Source organism: Protomyctophum bolini, assembly GCF_963924005.1.
Source record: "Protomyctophum bolini genome assembly, chromosome: 22".
Taxonomy (NCBI): domain Eukaryota; kingdom Metazoa; phylum Chordata; class Actinopteri; order Myctophiformes; family Myctophidae; genus Protomyctophum; species Protomyctophum bolini.
Window position 1 is genome coordinate 14,780,376 of NC_137883.1, and position 19,775 is coordinate 14,800,150.

Here is a 19,775-nt window from a genome sequence, read left to right on the forward strand (position 1 = left end):
ATGGATACTGGGCTCCCTTACTTCCTGGACTACATCCTTGGACTACATGTTGCCTCAGTAACCAGCCCCCCCCCCCCCCCCCCCTATCCACAAGGAGGAGCAGTGCACCAAAGCATTATGGGAATTGTGGTGAAGTGGCCCTTTAACTTCTGACTGACTGGATGACACTCCCACACAGTAGGTGGCGCTAATGCAGCTCTATTCTAACGGGAAGTAGAATAAGGGGGTTTATTGACATTTTTGGTGCCATTGTGAGCTTTATATTATCATCTAAAGCTTCTTTTAAAACGTATTATCCATTATTAAAATATCAAAGCTTTTGGTGACTTAATGTGAGAAACAAAGAGGCTCAGTGTTGAATCTACAAGAATCTCCGTTGTTTCTACAACAAGGTAAACAACACAGTTTGTTAGGAGCACAACAGAGGGAGGAAGATTGTTGTCAACGCTTTGAACACCGTTCTTTTCTCAAAGTCAGAGACCAATTACGGTTATGTGTGAGAGACTTTCATGAACATGATTATTTTATGAAGAGGTTTTCAACTGTTGAATAGCCCTGGTCCAGTGAGTCTCTCACTGCAATGAACCAGGGCTAACCGTTGAACAGCTTCACTTTGTAAGCTCAAGGAAGGAATGGAAGCTCTTATTGTGTTGTTTAAACACCACAGATGCGCTCTTATATCTTCTAAATAACCACACGGACGTGAAAAAATAGATCCACTTTATAAAGCTGTTACTAGTAATTTCACAATCAACTCTGGTTTGGGGCAGTTGCAGCCTTGGGTCAAGACAGTCATAATTATTTCTTGGAGTCTTAATTGGAGTTTTTTTCAAAATAGTCTTTGCATTTTGGGTCCGTACATGACGGTCCCTCAGAAGTACCCGTGGTATTCCATAAAAATACACGGGTACCTCTGCGGGGTATTAAGCACTTTACATTTGATATCTGAACGTTTATGGAGATGTATGGAGTATGAACCCCAAATGCGAAAGTGCAAAGATTGTTTTGTAAGGTAAGGATTGGTAAAATTGGCTATTTTGTCCAAAATGTTAAAGAAACACTCTCAATTACCCAGCCCAGAAAACCAAGACATGCAACTCTGTGTGGGGGTCCCCGGGGGGTGCCCGGAAGTTCCAGAGCCACAAGAACGCGGCCAGGGTGCCGGCCCAGTTCCGACGAGCCGGCGCCCTGCGTCCGAAATGGTTGAGAAATGACAGTTACCGTGTGGGGGTCCCCAGGTGGGCCCTGTACTGTACTGTACTGTACTGTAACAGCCCAAATCATTATATATAGCCTACAGTTAATATATGTGTGTGTGCGACCCTGCGTGTGTGTGTGTGTGTGTGTGTGTGTGTGTGTGAGTGACACTTGGTTGTGCAAACAAATCAAACGCAATTTTCGTGCTCGGACAGACCCAGACAGCCAGGGACAGACACAGACAGCCAGACAGCCAGCCAGCCAGGCAGACACACATAGCTGTCTATAGGAGTGGTTGCACCACTAAAAAAAAACCTGTGTTTATGAATGTGATTTTAAATTCATGAACACAGACACAGAGGGATGTTTGTATGAACATCTTTCAACATGGAATCAATGACAAAAGTAATTGCTATTATCTAAAATACTTGCGATTAGACAAATAATTTTGACAACTCTAATTATTGTCTCATAATGTGATTGTCTCCCACGAGTATTGTTTTCAAAGGTAATAATAATGTGTAAACAATCGTTACTATCGGAGCATTAATTCCTTCTACTCTTACTGTCATATAGGCTGCTCTAGCAGAGGGAGACATGGCTGGAATGATTCCAGCCGAGGCCAGTTTACCCTCCTGCCCTATGGATATTTCACTTCAGGAGGACGACACCAGTGTAGCCCTGTCCTCACTGGAGAGTGACAACTTTGTGTTTGTGGAGAACACGCATCCCAACAAGATCTTAGAGGGCCTGAACAACTTACGACTCAAAAATGAGTTTTGTGATGTGATTCTGTGCTGTGGGGGACAGGAGTTCTGCTGTCATCGTAATGTACTGGCCTCCTTTAGCCCTTACTTTGAGGTAAACAACACATCCTCGACTTTCCATGTTGCCCTGGTGTTCTTATAGGGAAATGGCTTTCATATGAACCGAGCATAATGTTATTTCAATCAATTAATTTAATTGAAACATGCCTAAACAACAATGAACACTCAAAACCAACCTTCATAACCTGCACAGGCGATGTTCACAGCAGAGTGGATGGAGTCCCAACAGATAAGAGTAGCCATCAATGGAGTAGAACCTCAGATGATTGGCTTGATGGTGAACTATGCCTACACTTCAAAGGTGCTCATCTCCACAGCAAACGTGCAGGTGATGTTTTATTGTCATAAACCGTATTTATTCCAAGGTTATAATAGTTTGGGATTTTTCATTTTACAAAAAAAATTAATTCGTTTTGAAAATACAGAATACAGTTTCAGTCAGTTAGCCATTTTCTTTGTTTATTCTAGTTTTTATTTAGTTCAATTAAGGAAAAAAGCTTTAGTTTTAGTTATTTAGTTATTTTTCGTTAACTATAATAATAACCTTGATTCATTCCCTCCATTTCGAACCTGCATCCGTGCTTTAAAATATATCTGTTATGTTTATTTGTTCTATAGGCCCTGCTAGCGACAGCAAACTTGTTGAATGTCTTGGCTGTTCAGGAGGCCTGCTGTCGTTACATGGAGCGTCACATGGATGAGAAGAACTGTGTAGGAATTCACTGCTTCGCTGAGGAACACTCCTGTAAAATGTTGCAGAAACAGAGCATGGATTACATTCTTGGACACTTCAGCGTTGTCTACCAGCAGGTCAGAGCCAGAGTCTTTCTCGATTAGAATAAAAATATAATTGGTTTGGAAATGTCTGCTATAGTGTACCTAGGGTTAGGCCTGTAACATACATAATTATTACACATTACATAATTGCCTCATCGCAATTATTTTAGATAATTGCAATTATTTGAGATAATTGCAATTATTTGAGATAATTGCAATTATATTTGCATAATCATTTCCATTTTGAAAAAGAAAGAAAAAATAGCAGATCTACAGTACAAGGGTTAATTGGGACCTTTTACGATTTTACCGACTCAGGTTCCTCAACGGTTCCCTTTAACGATTCCTATAGGAGGTTCCTATATGGACCCTATAACAAGAGAGTGTACAAATGGAGTAAAATATAAGGCGGCAGTGAAGCCTCCTCCCCACTTCCATTCGTCTTTACAGTCGCGCAAATGTATCCTAATATTAATTGAAATCATCTAAGCTAGCTAATCTAATATAGCTTGCTTTTAACAGAAATTGAAATAAAATGTAAAGATATTTTAAAATATGTTTTGATGAACGGAAATGACAAACGGATTACTCAGATATAGGGAGGTGTAGTTCCAGATAATACATAGCATTCAGAGATTGTAGAATAGTTGTCTGGCTACACGAGACTACCTGTGGGGCGACAGACAGACAGACAGGGGCTCAGGAGGTAAATGTTAAATGGTGCATTTATAGAGCGCCTTTATCCAAGGCGCTTTACATAGATTGTGCATTACATTCACCCATTCACACACACATTCATACCCCGATTGCGGTGGAAGCCATGCAAGGTACCACTACCAAACAGCACATCGGGAGCAATTTGGGGTTCAGTGTCTTGCCCAAGGACACTTTGACATGTAGACAGGAGGAGCCGGGATTCGAACTGCCGACCCATGGATCATTGGACGACCTGCTCTACCTCCTGAGCCACAGTCGCTACCACAGAGTGGTAGAAACGGAATCGGAAGGTTCCCGGTTCGATCTCCACCCAGCTGCCCCTGGGTTAGTGCCAAAGTGTCCTTGAGCAAGACACTGAACCCCTAACTTCTCCGATGAGCAGATTGGTGCCTTGCTTGGTTTCCTCAGCCGTCAGTTTGTGAATGTTTGTGTAAATGGGTGAATATACTGCACATTTTATAGTGCTTTTGGCATGAATCTATACCGGTAAATGTGATTACCGTTATATAAATGCACCATTTAACTAGCCTGGTTTCCAGCCCATAGAAAAGATTACTTCAGGAAGTATGGGAAACAGGGTCGTAATCTAACAACTAGTCTACTGCATTGCTTCCGCCCATAGGAAGAGTTCCCCTCTCTCTCCGTGGACAAACTGACAGAGATTCTCTCCAAGGATGAACTCCGTGTATCCAAGGAGGAGATGGTGTTTGAGGCCGCCATGTTGTGGTTAAACAAGTGTCCTACTACCCGCAGGCAGAGCTTTGAAAAGGTCAGTCACTTCTCTCTCTTCCACCTGGTTTTCTACAGAGACCATGGACAGGGTTCCCACGGCCAGGAGTGAGCTTGTAGATCTTCTATTTTCACTAGTTTGGGTCCTGGGCAAATGTTGAATCTCTTTTTTGGGTCTTGAGCAGGAACCTCTGATTTAGATTCCTAAACATATAGAATACACGGTATTGAATCGTATGTACGTTGTCTTCAGGCAGATGTAGAGATTTTTGAAAGCAATGTTTAATGGTGTTCAGCCCATTTCCAGTTGCACTAGTAGTAAATCATTAGTCTTGTTCTCTTTATTCTTGAAGGTACTAGAGCAGATCCGTCTGCCTCATATCAACCCCTCCTTCCTCCATGATGTGATTGAGTGTCTGGATGTGGTGAAAGAGTCCCAGGGCTGTCAGAGGATCATCTCTGAAGCCAAGAACCAGCATCTCCTACCCTACAGCCACAGAGCACAGCCACGCAGGGCCACAGGTAGCCTGCCACGCATGCACGCACGCACGCATGCATGATGCAACTCATGGTTGAACAAACGCATCAAGTTTCTATGTGGGATTTCCACTAATTATTAAAATTATGACATCATGAATGGGGCCTCCCGATCCTTAAGGCCGCCCCTGTATGCAGGATAGGCTGTATTCTGCATATACTTGCCATATATTGGCATAATATGTTAATATATTTAAAATAAAACCATAGCACCACCATTAGCCTTTTCATGTCGCGCACCCCCTAGAGAAGGCGCTCGCGCACCACAAGGGGTCCACGCACCACAGTTTGGGAACCACTGCACTACAGTGTAGACAAATATTTTGTACACAGTTATTTTCTCTTTGAACTACTATTAAATCCATCCTCGTTCTCTTCTCCTCCCCCCCCCCCCCCACCCCTTTTCTCCTGATGTTTGAAGTGATAGTGATGGTGGCGGGACGGGATGACAAGGGGATCATTCGCAGCACTGAGAGCTTTGATCCCTTGTCCAGTCAATTTGAGACTCTGGCGAGTCTGCCCTTCGCTATACACAGGCATGGTCTGGTCGTGTCAGGTGAGTGTTACCATCGCATCACAGTCACCTGGGGTCCAATCAATGGACTGGTTAAGTAATCAATTGTCAGGTGTGGGGTTGCCATGGCAATCAATTGGCAGAGGCTGGGAATTCCACAGGTGAGGGGACTTGGCCTCATTAGGCCCACTGGCAGAGCCTGACCAGAGCCTTTTGTGGTGGTTCTGGAGAACCACCACAATTATCGAGTCCGAAGTATCGAGTCCGACCGACTCGATACCAGGCACTGCGGGGGTGTGGAACGCGTGTGTCGAATTTGAAGTCGGTGGGGCAAACAGTTCTCGAGTTGAGTGCATTACAACCGTACACAGACAGACAGACGGACGGACGGACGTGGTGCATTTATAGTAGGATATTGTCCTCCTGAATCTCCTGATGGCTGCAAGCCGCAACCTACTCTGCCTTGGCTAGTCAACCCAGCCTGGTGGAGACGTGCTCCTCAGAATGCCCCTTTTGTATTTGTTGCTTGTATATCTCTCTCCATCTGCTTTCCCGCCGACACGCATTAGGCAAATGGCTGCCCAGTGCTGTCTGGTTCTGTGGACAAGATCAGATCTCGTGTATTGAGACAAATTGTGTCTGAAACTACATTCAAATTTAATTGAACCCAATTGATAGCTCAGAGGGTGTTGCCAACTACAGCTGATGGCGAAATTGATATACAGCCCACCCGGCAGCTTATGGCCCAACACCTGTTTTTGTGAATTTCTTGATTGTTGAGTTCTGAACACATTCTATTTCTTATAATAATTGTGAAATAACTTGTTTAAATTTCCTTCTACTCCCACCGCAGGCTTTACTCTGTATTTGGCTGGAGGAGAATTCTCTGATGGCTCAACCAGTAAAGACATGTGGCGCTATGACCCTTCCCATGACTCATGGTTGAAGATGGCTTCCATGAATGCAGCACGCTATGATTTCGGTATGACTGTCAAAACTATATAATTAAATTAAAACATTAACTTTATGTCGCAGGGACTTACCCCCAATCCAACCCTTGATGCTGAGTGCCAAGCAGAGAGGCACTAGGTCCCATTCGTAAAGACTTTGGTATGACCCGGCCGGGAATCAAACCCCAACCTCCCAGTCCCAGGACGAAAAATATCCGGAAAACTGAATAAAAACGAAATAAAAACTAATCTACAGTATGATGACTAAAACGCCTGACTCTGAAGGTCCCTTGTCGACGGCCTATGCCCTGGTAAGGGTGTCGGGCATAAATAAGTAAAGTATGATGACTAAAACTATGACTACCGGTAAATATATTGACAATTTAGATTAGATAAAAACTAGACTAAATGTTATGGAGTGACTAGTGGAGAAGAGATCCTGTAGAACTAAGACAAGTCATTTTATGCTTGGTTGCATGCTGACATTAGCTTATCTACAAGCTCACTACGCGTTGCACTGTGAGTTTGTAGATCTGCTATTTTCAGCATGCAACCAAGGTTTTACTCGAGTACATTTTGAATTCCGGACATTTATTGTAACAGAGTACTTCTGTATTGCACTATTGATACTTTTACTTAAGTAACAAAATTGAGTTATTTTTCCACCACTGCCCCAAACAGGTCTGGTGATGTTGGACGGTTATGTGTTTGCGGTGGGCGGCTGGAACGAGGAGACGTGCGTGAACTCTGTGGAACGGTACGACCCCGACACCGATGCCTGGCTCCTCATGGAGTCCGTGGGCATGCCGGAGGAGTTCTGTGTTCACGCCGTGGTCGCACTCGACGGAGTGATCTACGTTATCGGTGTGGAACCCTTCACATCTTTCATTTGACAATGAAATGAAAACTCTACACAAACCATACATAGACTCCGAATAAAACCAAAACCCAGTATACATCAAAAGTAGGAATTGAAAAGAATCCCCAAAAAGGTAGCACATCCAACATTTCAAATAAATAAAAAACCCAAATACAGAAGTCTGTAAGCTCCTTAAATGTATTAATAGAGGCTATTGCCTGGAAGTTACGCAGGAACGCCAACTTTCTGGCCTTGACAGCCCATACATCCAAACAGAATTCATGATTTCATTAAACAACGTTATCTGCAAAGTTTTTGTTTGATGAAAATCCCCCGAAGACATGTAATGAACTGCTTTCTGTCAAGACTTTTATTTCTAACTGTCAGAGTTTGGAAGCGCTTGTTTTCAATAGCACAACATCCTGCTGCCTCCTGCATTATGTGACCTTTATAAACAAGGGGTATGCTGGACCGCTGAGTGACTTCCAACGAGCGCTTCCACACTCCAACGCTCCATGCTGCTCAATGCTTTTCCACTCACTCTATAGCACCCTAATATTTATTTAGCTAATATTTCTGATGGGTGAAACACAGAGGACGAATGCCACCAAAAGGAGTGGCGACTAAATAATTATTGTTGAATGATCGTGGCTTATTCATGTTGACAATGAATTGTCTTTTTTTCCATGTGTCTTCCTGTTACAGAGGACGGCTCTATCACGCAGCCGACCCACATGTACAAGTACAACCCCAACACGTGCGTATGGATGCAAGTCGCACCCATGCACTTCTCGCGCTCTGGTTCGGCTTCGTGCACTCTCGAAGGAAAGATCTACGTAATAGGTATCATACCTGTTCCCAATAGGCCAATGGCTCTAATTCCTTAATTACCAATTAAAAACAGGAAAGCATCTGTGCTATTTTTCACTTTGGCACTTCATGCCTCACTATGAGCTTGTATATCTGCTATTTGTTTTTGGAAAAATCTTGGAAATTTGTGCAAATCTTTGAATACAAAGCAAACATTTTAACTCAAATCTTTGCTTCTGGGGGTTCCTGGAAGTAAATATTTTGAGATTGAGGTCCACGGCTAAATACATATAAATGTGGGTGTCTTTGCCATGAAAACGTTTTGAGCACCGCTGATATAGCATTAATAACAACGTACGTTTTTCAGAAAACTTAGAATCAGCCTCAGATCTTGATGGGTTAACAGACACTTCAACGTCACTTTAGTTTAAGAAAGAGGGGTGATCTGAGCATTAGCGCTTTTTGTAGCGCTCGGATCACCCCTCTTTCTTGTTCTATAGTCCCGTTGATCCTTGTAGCACCAACTGTACCATTTTAACTTTTGTACCTCCACTGAACACCTGGTTGATCAATTTTTTCCGCATCACTTTAGTTTAGTTTTTAGCCACATAATAGAGCTCACCTTCAGTCACTATTCTGTCCATTCATTTTTCTTCATTTTCTTTGTCTAAAGGTGGTAAGGATTCGGCGTTCTTCATGAACCAGGTGGAGTGCTACAGCCCCACGACCAACCAGTGGACCAAGTGTTCCCCTATGAAGAAGCAACGGTGCCATCCTGGCATCGCTGTGGTGGACGGAAAGATCTATGTGCTAGGAGGGCTGGAGGGAAAAGGCAGGTGAGACACTGCTGCTTCATGACCGCCTGGGAAAAGGTGGCGCAGAGTTGGTAACCTAGCAGCCCTCATACAGAACATAATTAGCTACTTACATAGCAAGAAAATGTAAGCCATAATGATACAACTATATGGTGAAACGGTGCAAGTAGTGTAAATGCAGTCGATCTGTCACTCATAACTATACTATTAAATGGTCATGGCACGCGCAATAGCCAGGAAATCAGACAAATCTGCCAGAGCTAGACTCGCCAGGTCAGGCTAATGGTGCAATGCAACACCTGCACATACATGTTTCGTCTAGATCTCAAATATGTCTTGTGAATTCTTAGTTTTTCAGTAGCACAAATCGATCAGACAGCAACCACTGATGTTCGCAGACTTAAACTGTTAATTGGGCTATTTGTCTCGAGACAGGCAGACCATATTACATTTGCAAAATAGACATTCTAAAATCACCCATTGCGAATGTATTAGTGAATTGGTCCCATTGCCCAAGCTTAGTTCACACCATTTCCGTCATGGCTGTTGGTCTCCCCTCGTCCCTTCACACAGGTTTCTCCACACCATCGAGCGGTACTGTGAGGACAGGGACACGTGGGAGATTGTGGCGGAGATGCCCGCCGGTCGCAGTTGTTTCAGCTGTGCATCCCTCAGGTTGAGGAAGGATGGACACACAATCAACGAAACTGCCACAGCTGATAATGTACCTGTGAACTGAGGGTAATATGACAGAAACATCTTCTAAGTTTATAATGTACCATGTGAACTGAGGGGAATATAACAGAAACATCTTCTAAATTGCTGAGAGACATTAAAGACTGGGGCTCGGTGGTGCAGTCGGTAGCCATGTCGCCTCACAGCTAGAGGGTCCTGGGTTCAATTGCTGCTGGGGACACTGTGGGCGTGTTCTCTCCTCCGCGTCATCAGTGCCCATACCAAAGGTGTGGTCTGCAAAAGGGCCTTTTTGCGTGGAGTTTGCATGTTCTCCCCATGTCCCCTAGGGTAGGTACACTCACCAAAAAACATGCAGTAATCCTGGTCTCTATACTGCCTCCACCTGGCCAGCCAGCCTGATGGAGGGGAAAGGAACTGGTTGGAATAACGTGTTTCTTCCACGTGATATGTCCAACTGTGCTATGTCACCCCTGTCAGGTGAAAAGAAGCAGCTTGGACTCCTCATGCATAGAAGGAAGCATGAGGTCAGTCCCTTGCTCTCCCCAGGTTAGAGCTCCCAGGATTAGACCAAATTATTTGGTTCTCAACCTTTTTTCACCAAGTACCACCTCAGAAAATCACACACACACACACACACACACACACACACACACACACACACACACACACACACACACACATTAACGATTTAGAAAAATGCGCGAGAGAGCGCTATGAGAAGTTTCACTTTAACCGCGGCTTCACAATGCACTATGCAGTTGGCTTAAATGTATTGGTTACACCTGTTATTGAATCAAGTAATCAACTAGGCTACGCAGCACGCTACGTGATGTAAGATGCGCTGTTTGAAATGTTTCATTCACTGTACCATAGTGGCACAGCCACACTGTCTGTAGGCTACCCATGCCCAAATGTGTGCATGTACAACTTCCTGGTCTCAACTGCGCATGTTTCTTTCCTTCCATGGAGCACCATGGAGCAACATGGCGTCGCCCGTATGGTCTTCGCGTCTCGTCCTCTTTAGACAGTCCTTGCCAGCAGTGGGGAAGAGAATGGCGCTGCCATAGTCTTACATTGTGCCTGCAGTGGCTCTCCAAAGAAAATGTAAAAACGCTGGCACCTAATGAGTTAAATCATTAATACAGTTTATTTCACTGGCTCGAAGTTCAGCTAATGGGAGAATGCATTTAAGAAAGAATGAATCTTCAGATCATAGGTTTAATTCTCTTAATTTGATTAATTTCCAGGCCTGGGAAATTGTTTATCTAATTTCAAAAATATTTCCAGTAATCTTCCCCACCTACAGTATCACACAGTTGTACAGATCTTCTCTTATGGGGGTGTTCCTGGGCTGGCACAAAATCTTTTCAAATTGGGGTTCACAGCCTAACAGGAGAATATGAGTAAGTACTTGCCATTGCGTGATTGGACCAGCAGAAGGCTCTATTACCATCTATAATGATTTGTTGTATCAACTACATCTCTTATCTAACACTGTAGATTGTAAATGTGTAAAATAGATCATGCTATTTATGGTGATTATAATGTTCTTTAACATTTGATTATATTGTTGCTATCAGGCATAAACCTTGTATCTCTATTTTATTTATTATTTTTTTTGTGTCAAAGTAGTACAGAATATATATTCTGTTTTTTTTTAATAATTACAAAGGAACAAGGTTACCGTTTTATGTGAAATAGCCTGAATAGTAGATACCAAGGCTACCTTTCCACCCGGCAGAAACAACGTATTCTATCACATTCGTTGCGTAGCTTTCACTGATCTGTCTGTGTTTTTCTGACATGATCCATCCTGACTGCGTGCGTGCATGTGTGCGTGCATGCGCACATATGTTGGTTTGTCATTTTTTGTCAAAGTTCCATTTTTGCCACTGCCACTTTTCTGTAACTCTTAAGCTTGGACAGTCTCAGGCGTGAGATTTACCACAAAGTTTGGTTATTTTCCCCTGCCTAATATTAAACCAGTTCAATGAAAACACCAAGGTTCCAAGAACCTAGAACGGAAACAGTTCTAGAACCAAACTTTAAAGTTATTTTGTTGGGAACAGGGCCTCAGAGTTATGGGGGTAGTAGTGGACTCGCATAGTAAATCAGTGTCATACATTTTTTCTTTCTTTCTTTTAAAGAAAATTGGATGGATTATTCAAGAATAAATGTTATTTTGCAAGCCCATGGTTCCTCATATATATTTTAATTTTTATATTAAGCCAGCCTGAATGAATGTAACAAATGTGTTTCCTTTTGTATAGATACTTATTTTATTGCTTCCTTGTAACATTCATCATCTATCTTCATAGTAGGCATATATGCATTTTATAGAGCAGCATTTCTCAACCTTTTTGGGCATTGCCCCTATCCAAATTATATTATATATACATTGTTGCCAGGTTTTGTGAGATAAACAAGCACCCAGGTATATGAAAACATAGCCTGGCATGGCCACCGTGTTTTTATATAGTGCTTTTATCCAAAGCCTTCACATAGATTGTGGTGCATTACATTCACTGATGGTGGCGGAAACCATGCAAGGCACAAACCTGCACATTAGGAGCAAGAAGAGCTTCTACAGTACACTAACTCTTGGGGGAGTCTGCCTGGAATTGAACTGGTAACCTCGTGGTTCCCATCTGGCTGTTCCACCGTCCACTCTACCCCTGAGCCACTGCTGCCCTAGTGTAGATACCAGTCTGGTGGAACTGAAATCTCAGTCTGTGTGGAGCCTGCATTTCAAAAGTGCAAATTAAAAAAATCCCATATTTGCATGGGCCCTGATTGGTACCTCAATACTTTGGAGGGAGTGAAATCCAATCACAACTGAGTGAATTTGCAATGGCATATTTGTCTGGTTTCCAGGCTAATGAAAACAAGCTAAAAAATAAGCAAGCCCATCGCCCATAGCCGATCTACAAGCTCACAATCTGTCACATCATGAGCTTGTATATCTGCTATTTTAAAACAAAAACAAAAACTTGAAGAAACACAAATCATGTAAGTAACAAGCCCATAAAACCGCAAACAAGACCGAAGTCGCTTATAATAAGCGGACATGGCAATCCATACGAATATTGTGGTGCTTTTTGACCCTCATCCCCTGCGGTAATGTCAGTTTACGGCACGCAGTGAAACAAAATGGCGACCGTGAGTATGTGCCAGCCGCAAGTCGGAGGTTTTAACTTCGAAAACTGCAAGAGGTGAGTCTTTCTGGAGTCAATAAACACACTCATATCACAGTTAGGACCTTCATAAACGCTAACAAATGTTACGGCTGGTCGAGTCGACCCGAGAAGTTGGTGTTTTGTTGATGTAACAAACAATGGCACCCCAGCCTCGACTGACTGAATGACTCAGTCCTTTTGTAGCCGGAGCAGCTAATGTTCATATTTATATTACTTGTTTACATATGCAGTTGTATTTTAAGGTAGGGTAAGCGATTTCCTTTGGTTAAAATAAGTGTTAAAAGGCTCTATTGTGATAGTACTCAATCTACTCATTGCTATAGTGTTCAGTAACGGGAGTTCAGGCTTGACATGCATGCAAAATGCATCTTCTAGTCAGTCAATGGTCAGGTTCAGGAATCGGGATACCCATTTTATCCAACCAGGATAGAGAACGCAGTCAGGATACATATTAAACAAGTGGAATTGTAAGTGATGAATGACACAAATAAAGGAGCAGACACAATTGGAACTGGAAAACTATAAAAAATTAAGCTTATTAATGGCTACTCTCTCCTGATTGGCTGAACATTCCTCACCTACCTGGTGACAAGGTAGCTAGAGAAACAGTGAGACCCCTGTTATTGAACAAACACCCTATAGTAAATAAAGATTTCTGTAATACAGAATATATAGTGATTTAAACTGAACAAAACACCTTTTGTTTTAACCAAAAAACATCACTTACACTACCTTTAACATTATACTTTATTAGTCAGAAATATCACTCTAAAAGGCTATCACTGAAAAAGGTCCTTGTGACCTTGTTTCCATTCGGGTCCTAGGTATTGAATTCATAATCAATGACATGAAAAATAACAATAAAATTCAAGATTAAATGTGAATAAAATACTTAATTTGACAGCCCAAAAGTTGAACTACGCTCACAGCAGTGCCTTTTTTATTTTCAGAAATGCAGTTTTGGAAGCAGATGTCACCAAGATGGGGTGCAGCTTGCCTGCTGCTCGCAAAACGGGCACCACTATCTGTGGAATAGTTTTCAAGGTAAAGTGTATATAATAACCAAGCAACCACTGATCATTCCTTTCCCCATCACCTGCTCAGTGATGCTTATTAGCCCCATTCGGGACTCTGTTTACCCTTTTTGTATTGGGAAGGTGGTATCCAGGGTCCCGTGAAAGTCAATCGAATCCACTACTCTCCCTGGTACGCACTGGTACCACTGTCTGGTCTCAGACAAATATAATATCTTTGCAAAATCTCAGCAACACTTAAGCGATGTTATTTTTTTCCATGAACAGAAAGTGGTACCAGTGTGTACTAAGGAGAGTGGATACCGCCTTCCCAAAATACAAAATAGGTAAACCGGGTCCCGAAAAGGTCCATGATGCTTATTAGAAACTCAACGAAAGCTCCTTGTTCCTGACCACATTACTGTCGTGCCAAATAATGACCATAAAGCACGCCCCTTCTTGTCTCGGGATTCAGCCTTTCACAATTATTAGAAAATCGCTATTATTTTGCATAATCGTCAATTGTTTCCATGTTGACAATAATACTCTTATTTATCTATTTTTTGTATAGAGCTTTTATGAGTACCCAAAAACACTTTACATGGGGGGCAAGAGGAAGCAAAAAAAAAAACTACTTTATTAGGAAAAAAATAACACTAAAGGACACTAAAAAAACCCCGGAAAAAAAGAGTTTGCTAAGGAAAGCAATATTGAAGAGGTGGGTTTTGAAGATTTGGAGGGTGGAGGCATATGAGTGTTTTAGGGAGTGCATTTGTCTATACATTATTATTATACATTATATTATTTGTCATATCTGCCCTGTGAAATTTGATTATGAAGGGCAAAAGGCAACCAGAAATCTAAATTGTAACGTTTGCAATGTTCAATGCAAACACAATTTAATCGTTAATCACATTTTGTGTGTGACAGTTAATCGTCAACTTACATAATCGTGGCAGCGCTAACAGACAGCCCTCCTCTGTGCATTTCTCAAACCACGGTCTTTGTCCTTTTCCCTCCGGCAGGATGGCATCGTGCTTGGTGCAGACACCCGGGCCACAGAGGGCATGATTGTGGCAGACAAGAACTGCTCCAAGATCCACTACATCTCCCCAAACATTTAGTAAGTGCTCTTACGTCTAGTGCAGTGGTTCTCAAGCATGTTTTGGCTCGGATCACCCCTGTAAATGACCTTTTCATCCACAGCACCCCTGGATTACATTGTTACTTTGTAGCACCTTTTGTCACATTAACGGTACCTAATATGTTAATCATCAATCATAGTCTGAAAATGAACACACCAAATACAGTTTAACTCCGGTTAAACGGTAACTACTGCTTTTGTGTGAATAAGTGCTGACAGGAGATGATGTGACGGTAATATCCAAGCGATATATGTTGTACCTGTAACATTTCTGACAATGCTGCAAAAGACCCCAACTCCATTTCTTTTTACATCCAGTATTAACACAAAGTCCCATCAACATTTCGCTTCTTACTGTTTCCAAAGTTTCCACATTTTACCTCCTTGTGTGTGTGTGTAGTTGCTGCGGAGCGGGGACGGCTGCAGACACAGAGATGACGACGAATATCATCTCCTCCAACCTGGAGCTGCATGCTCTGTCCACAGGCCGTCTTCCCCGTGTGGCCACCGCCTGCCGCATGCTCAAACAGATGTTGTTCAGGTGAGTCTGCTGCCCGGTGTGGCCACTGCCTGCCGCATGCTCATGATGCTCTTCAGGTAGCCTGTGGGATCAATACCATTTCCACCACGGAGATCATAGACATAAAAAGGTAGACGCCTCCTTTGGCTCTGGGGCGTGTGCTTCCCAAGAGTAGGCAAGCTTTCCCGAGATTTCTTGCGAAGCATAGCGAAAGTACGTGTGTCACAGAAGGGGATGTTCGTTCGGTAGGTCAATCCGAGGTTTGTTTGTTTTCTCATACCACGTTTCGAGCTTACAGATCTACTACTTCTGGAGTCTTTTGTGTGATCAAGTGGGCTGTTAAAACGCAAAGCAAAAGATATATGGAGATGAGACTTTTCTGCCCAACAGCAAATATGGTGTGTGTGTGTGTGTCTCTGTCTCTCTTTCTAGGTACCAGGGATACATCGGAGCGGCCCTGGTCCTTGGCGGAGTGGACTGTAACGGACCACACCTGTACAGCATCTACCCCCACGGATCCACTGACAAGCTACCCTATGTCACCATGGGTCAGTCCACACACATACACAAAATGGGAAATAATTAATTATAAAAATCATACTCGTGTGACTAATATTATTCCAAACCCTGTACTGTGTGTCTCAAAAACTCTGTGTGTTCTCAGGGTCTGGCTCCCTGGCTGCCATGGCAGTGTTTGAAGATCGATACAAGGCCGACATGGAGGTGAGTTCAGAAGTGCAGTACGCTGGTACAGTGGTTCCCAATATATATATATATATTTTTTTAATGCACTTGAGTCCACCTCTGGTCCTCAATGCCTTTTTGTCTCCCTCGCTTAGGAGGAGGATGCCAAGCGGCTGGTGCGCGACGCCATCGCCGCGGGCATCTTCAACGACCTGGGCTCAGGCAGCAACATCGACCTCTGCGTCATCACCAAGGGCAACGTCGACTACTTGAGAACGCACGAAGTGGCCAACCAGAAGGGAGTCAGGTAAACGGCTTGGAGTGCTGCTGTTCCAACAAATCCATTATTATACAAAATATATATCAGCCAATCGGCAATTATCCATAGGGGGCGTTGCAAAAACATGTTTTTTGGTGGATAAATCCCCTCATTTCTTACACATGATCACAGTGGTGACGTGACATTGTAATTGGCTGGCAAAATTAGTGGGAGTGGCCTGAGGCAACCACACTCAATGCAATTCTGGAAAGATTGCATATTTCTAGTTTATCCCTATTTTTTACATATGCTTGCAAAATGGTAAAATCATTTTGAAAAATAGTTTATCTACAAGCTCAAAACATGAACTTGTATATATGCAATTTTCATTGTTTTTTGCATGACACCTTGTGCTGAAGTATGAGCTGGTTAATGCATTTCTTGCATGTTTCTTTAACTACTTAAACTACTGCATTCCATATGAAGCTATCACTTCATTAAAAATACAGCCAATTGTGGAACATAACAGTTATAACATTAATGTGCAGTTAGTTATGAGTTGCTACATCATCTTTGTTGTATTTTCAGGTTCGGGTTCCATTACCCTCAACAAGCTTTTCCTAAATCACTTTGATTAATGTCCGCCTTCTTCATATTGCCACTGTTGGGTGGAAATCCAAGTCCAAAACCTTTTTTCTTTGGTTCAATATTTATAAAAACCACACCCGTGTGAACTAAGGCTGTCCCCGAACATTCAAGGTTCGAATGTTTGCTCGTTAGGGTTGGCACTTGAATCTTAATTAATGGGCTTGAACCATTCGTGTTTTTAATATAATTTTTATTTAAAAATATATAATCTTTATTTAAAAAATATATTTTTTTTCCCCTTTTTTATTAACTTGAAAATATATCTCGGCGAGAATGCGATATGGGCATGTAAAAAAGAAAGTAAGTTTCTAGTGCATTCCTGTCAGAAGTTATGATTTTTTTAAAGAAATCTCTCCTTGTTCTGCTGTGCACATTAATTTGGTGATTGGAGACTGACGCGTCTCTCTCTCTCTCACACACACAAACACACCAGCATGATCGCTGATAGGGTGAACTGTTCTTACTAGCAGCCATAATATATTAGCATATGCTCTCTAGCATGATAGCATCACATAGCCAAAAAGGAGTGAACTCTGATCATTGTTAAGCAAAACGGTCACGGAGGATCTGCTTTTTCCCTGTGCCCACTTCAATGCGCTTCTGAAGCTGCATTCATACACGGGTGGAACAAATTAACGAGGAACAGCTAACGAGCAAGCTATGCTGTCAGTGCGCAGATCAGCTGTTTTGGTGGTGTGTGTGTGTTTGGAGACAAGAGAGATTGATAAAGAGCGGGGGAGACGCGCTGCGCTCTGATCGAGACGGAGATCTCAATGGTTATTTTTTGAATGAATTAGAAACAAATGGTCCGGATGTTCACTCGAAAATTCCTGCCGAAGTTCGAGTCCTAAAAAAAGGTCTAGGGTACAGCCTTAGTGTGAACTGAGTGGTGCAACTCCCCTCCTCTCTCTCTCTCTCTCTCTCTCTCTCATTCTCTCATTAGCAGGCAACAGTGCAGCACTGTCTCTCTGTTTCTGCATGGCACAACAGCGCCCCTACTGGTACTCATACTGGTGCTCATGAACACATACATAGGTGAACCAACACATAGGTGAACACGGACAATCGGACATTACTGGTTGTAGGAGTGGTTGCACCACTCAAAACATCTGAATTCTTAATCACTTCAAGTTCCGACCTGGCGTCCCTTTTCTTGGTCATGTAATTATTATTATAGCTGAACGTGTTTAGAAATGGCAGATCTCGGAGGGCTATTTTCACACTTTAACACTGTCATGCACCCAAGTATAAATTAATGGAGCATTAATGTATGAAAACAGATCGATTATGGAGCTACAGGGTGTCTACCCAACAGTGACCATTTGCATGATCTAATGTTGGAAATGACTTTTTGTGCCAAACATTGATTGCATTCTAATCACGTGTGGCCTTTGTATCTCGTGGCTTGTTTCCATTTCAAGAATAAATGAGCTTCAAGTCTTGCAACAGTGAGTAACGTCGTAAAGTCAAGTGCCTTTTCTGATGTGCAGAGTTTAGCTCGCTAGCATCGTTTGACTACTAACCTAATCTAACCTCCAAAATGTGTGGTTTGCTTTAACAATGTGTGGTTTTCATAGGTCAGTTGAGATTTGTGATTGCAATGAGATGGGATCATGATTTCAAAACATTGTAAAACAAATCAAATACAGATTTGTATCCTGTTCATTAACTACTTAAATTGTCTTCGGTCCTAACACGTCTTTTACGGGTAAAGTATATTTCAGGAAACTGCTGGCATGATTTGCAATATTTTCATTGCAAATCTTATTGCCCAATTTCTATTGCCCAATTTCTACAGCGTGCTGTCACACGCTGAAAATAAAAGCACCAAGGGGCACGGTGGCACAGTCGGTAGTGCTGTCGCCTAACAGCTAGAAGGTCCTGGTTTCAGTTCCCGCTGGGAATGCTGGGGGCGTATTCTCTCATCTCTCACAGGATCACATTAGATAATTGACACAGGTGAAAAATGGGTTACAAAATCATGGGATAAAATTTATAATAAAAATATATAATTTACACAATACACATCCTACCTGGATTGCATCCCCAGCGAAATATTCGCTATAAACATGTATATCGGATAGATATGAGTTGACTCGTGAACGACGGAGCCAATCTCCCGACAATATCTCAGACTGTTCTGTGCTTTATAGCTCACAACGCATCACGGCGCGTTGTGAGCTCAGCTTGTAGATATGCCTTCTGGTTACGTCTCCATTGGCATTCTGTGTGGCAAAAAGTGTTTTTGTTGTTGACTGCTGTTGGTCAAGATTTCTGATCTGTTGCGTCAGTTGACATAAGCCATAATATGCGTTTTATAATTTCTCTTCTATCCAGAACCGGAGACTACAAATACAAGAGGGGAACCACTGCGGTGTTGAAGAAGGATGTGATCAAGTTGGACCTGGAGGTGGTCGAGGAGAACATACAGACCATGGACACTTCCTGAACCATCCGCCGAGTTTGGTTCCTCTCCTGAAAAATTCCTCCAGTCTTTTGTTTTCAGAAATGGTTTTCAGTACAAGTTAGAGTTGTTGTTGCAACAGTTTGTTGCATCCGTTCCACTTTTGCTTTGTCTTGTGAGATTTCTAAGCCTCACGTTTGTTTGTCGTCTGTAGAAATGGTTTTCAATAAAAGGTAACACAATTTGGAGTCATTAAGAATTTTCAGTGTGTGATATTTGTGGCGATGATGGGGTTCGATGTTTGTTAATCAGAATGGGTGTGAACTGATGTCAATGTATTATAGGGTATGCACATGCATAAAGTGAGTTGCAAAAGAGTTTAACGTCATGTAATGCAATCAAATAGGACTTTTCTGTTTGTATGTATGGACTTCCAAGGCCAGAAAGTAGTTTTTGCCACTCTGTAGGTGTTCCTGCA

General features: G+C 42.4%; 2 protein-coding genes across 5 annotated transcripts; both read left to right on the forward strand.

Moving 5' to 3' along the window:
- The first annotated feature begins 243 nt into the window (after positions 1–243).
- On the forward strand, positions 244–11,545 carry LOC308309475 (kelch-like protein 23). 4 transcript variants are annotated; one of them, XM_080755343.1, is made up of 14 exons: positions 244–392; positions 1,076–1,602; positions 1,774–2,058; positions 2,218–2,352; positions 2,643–2,834; positions 4,141–4,287; positions 4,601–4,769; positions 5,206–5,340; positions 6,152–6,280; positions 6,930–7,112; positions 7,813–7,950; positions 8,591–8,753; positions 9,306–9,507; positions 9,560–11,545. In XM_080755343.1, exons 2-13 carry the CDS (start codon positions 1,585–1,587, stop codon positions 9,469–9,471), a joined length of 1,860 nt encoding a protein of 619 aa, XP_080611469.1. In that variant the 5' UTR covers positions 244–392; positions 1,076–1,584; the 3' UTR covers positions 9,472–9,507; positions 9,560–11,545. The 4 variants fall into 4 exon arrangements, with proteins under 4 accessions (XP_080611469.1, XP_080611470.1, XP_080611468.1 ...); XM_080755344.1 differs by having other exon boundaries at positions 9,306–9,473; positions 9,906–11,545; XM_080755342.1 differs by having other exon boundaries at positions 9,306–11,545.
- Positions 11,546–12,549: 1,004 nt separating this feature from the next.
- psmb7 (proteasome 20S subunit beta 7) lies at positions 12,550–19,541 on the forward strand. Its single transcript, XM_080755843.1, has 8 exons — positions 12,550–12,640; positions 13,576–13,669; positions 14,664–14,761; positions 15,183–15,323; positions 15,735–15,850; positions 15,967–16,025; positions 16,142–16,293; positions 19,231–19,541. Exons 1-8 carry the CDS (start codon positions 12,579–12,581, stop codon positions 19,340–19,342), a joined length of 834 nt encoding a protein of 277 aa, XP_080611969.1. The 5' UTR covers positions 12,550–12,578; the 3' UTR covers positions 19,343–19,541.
- The last annotated feature ends 234 nt before the right edge of the window (positions 19,542–19,775 follow it).

Excerpts from the sequence above, each read along its gene's own strand:
- LOC308309475 (XM_080755342.1), top strand. Across the intron at positions 4,770-5,205 it reads ACAGCCACGCAGGGCCACAG|TGATAGTGATGGTGGCGGGA; the intron begins GTAGCCTGCCAC and ends TGATGTTTGAAG. Across the intron at positions 7,951-8,590 it reads AGGAAAGATCTACGTAATAG|GTGGTAAGGATTCGGCGTTC; the intron begins GTATCATACCTG and ends CTTTGTCTAAAG.
- psmb7 (XM_080755843.1), top strand. The coding sequence starts at position 12,579 with ATGGCGACCGTGAGTATGTGCCAGCCGCAAGTCGGAGGTTTTAACTTC. Across the intron at positions 12,641-13,575 it reads AACTTCGAAAACTGCAAGAG|AAATGCAGTTTTGGAAGCAG; the intron begins GTGAGTCTTTCT and ends TTTTATTTTCAG. Across the intron at positions 16,026-16,141 it reads GATACAAGGCCGACATGGAG|GAGGAGGATGCCAAGCGGCT; the intron begins GTGAGTTCAGAA and ends TCCCTCGCTTAG.